The 1518-nt window shown below is 55.8% G+C and overlaps 1 protein-coding gene across 1 annotated transcript in view; it reads right to left on the bottom strand.

Annotated features, from left to right (window-relative positions):
• Nucleotides 1-1080, bottom strand: part of CNPPD1 (cyclin Pas1/PHO80 domain containing 1) — a 13752-nt gene extending 12672 nt beyond the window's left edge. Inside the window, exon 1 of the mRNA XM_085891190.1 lies at nt 908-1080. Within this exon, the coding sequence (XP_085747316.1) occupies nt 908-970 (63 nt within the window). The 5' untranslated portion in view covers nt 971-1080. The remainder of the gene's footprint in view (nt 1-907) is intronic.
• Between the last annotated feature and the right edge of the window lie 438 nt (nt 1081-1518).

The following is a 1518-nucleotide window of genomic DNA, read 5'->3' as shown; positions in this document are numbered from 1 at the left end:
TAACCAGACTCGGAGCGGGCCCTCGAACAAGGACACCACCAACGAGCCAGACTCGGAGCGGGCCCTCGAACCAGGACACCACCGACTAGCCAGACTCGGAACGGGCCCTCGAACCAGGACACCACCGACTAGCCAGACTCGGAACGGGCCCTCGAACTAGGACACCACCGACTAGCCAGACTCGGAGCGGGCACTCGAACCAGGACTCCACCGACTACCCAGACTCGGAGCGGGCCCTCGAACCAGGACACCACCGACTAGCCAGACTCGGAGCGGGCCCTCGAACCAGGACACCACCGACTAGCCAGACTCGGAGCGGGCCCTCGAACCAGGACTCCACCGACTAGCCAGACTCGGAGCGGGGCTCGAACCAGGACACCACCGACTAGCCAGACTCAGAGCGGGCCCTCGAACCAGGACACCACCGACTAGCCAGACTCGGAGCGGGCCCTCGAACCAGGACTCCACCGACTAGCCAGACTCGGAGCGGGCCCTCGAACCAGGACACCACCGACTAGCCAGACTCGGAGCGGGCCCTCGAACCAGGACACCACCGACTAGCCAGACTCAGAGCGGGCCCTCGAACCAGGACACCACCGACTAGCCAGACTCGGAGCGGGCCCTCGAACCAGGACTCCACCGACTAGCCAGACTCGGAGCGGGCCCTCGAACCAGGACACCACCGACTCTGGTTCATGTCGAACTGCACAAACTGTTTTTACAATTCATCACATAAATTCATGGATGTTTCATGTAACAGTCAATGGACAGCGAAATTCCTTCGATAAATAGAGCGAGTTCCGTGACCCAGGAAGGAAGGAAGGATCTCGACATCCTCAACCTGAGGCCTTCACGCCATCGGAACAAAATGACGAGGTCTTGGTCTTGGAAGCCGGACACACCGTACCTGGCAACGGCTCTCCTCAGCAGAGAGAAAAGCCTCCAATCCGCACGAACTCCCAGCACACATGGCGACCGCTTGCCTCACTTCCAGACCTCGAGCAACGGCTCTGAACTTTGAACTTCCAAGTTCGAGCAGGAAACGGACCCGGGATCCTCACCGGAAGTGGACTTTTCAAATGACGTTTTCCCTCCATTTTGGAAATCGAACGGATGTAAAAAACGTTCTCATGTCACAATATAAATTTTATTTTTTTAATTCTAAGCGAAAATTACTCTTCAGGAAAAATTTTTATAAAAACGACAATTATACCAACACAACAACAACAACAACAATCTTCTATCGCTTCCTCCTCTTCCTCTTCTCTCAGACGGAACACAAGCCTGTGACGGAGCATGATGGAACTTCGGCTGTGAAACACCAAGACCAGGAGTGTGTTCAGTCACCAAGTTTCTTGGAAAGCGCTCGCCAAGCGGCTTAAGCACTCCATTCGGAAACCGTTGATAAGGAAGGGCTGGCATGGCAAGCGCTACCTGGCTGCTTGGTAACTGAACACATCCCGGGAGGATCGGACCAAACAACAAGGAAATCCAACACAGGTGGAGGCCATTCACCCC

The sequence above is a fragment of the Eptatretus burgeri genome, chromosome 8, assembly GCF_056783735.1.
Source record: "Eptatretus burgeri isolate ZD-2024b chromosome 8, Ebu_testis_v1, whole genome shotgun sequence".
In the NCBI taxonomy this organism is placed as follows: domain Eukaryota; kingdom Metazoa; phylum Chordata; class Myxini; order Myxiniformes; family Myxinidae; genus Eptatretus; species Eptatretus burgeri.
Note: the sequence above shows the minus strand (reverse complement) of the source record. Positions and strands in the feature narration are given on the sequence as shown.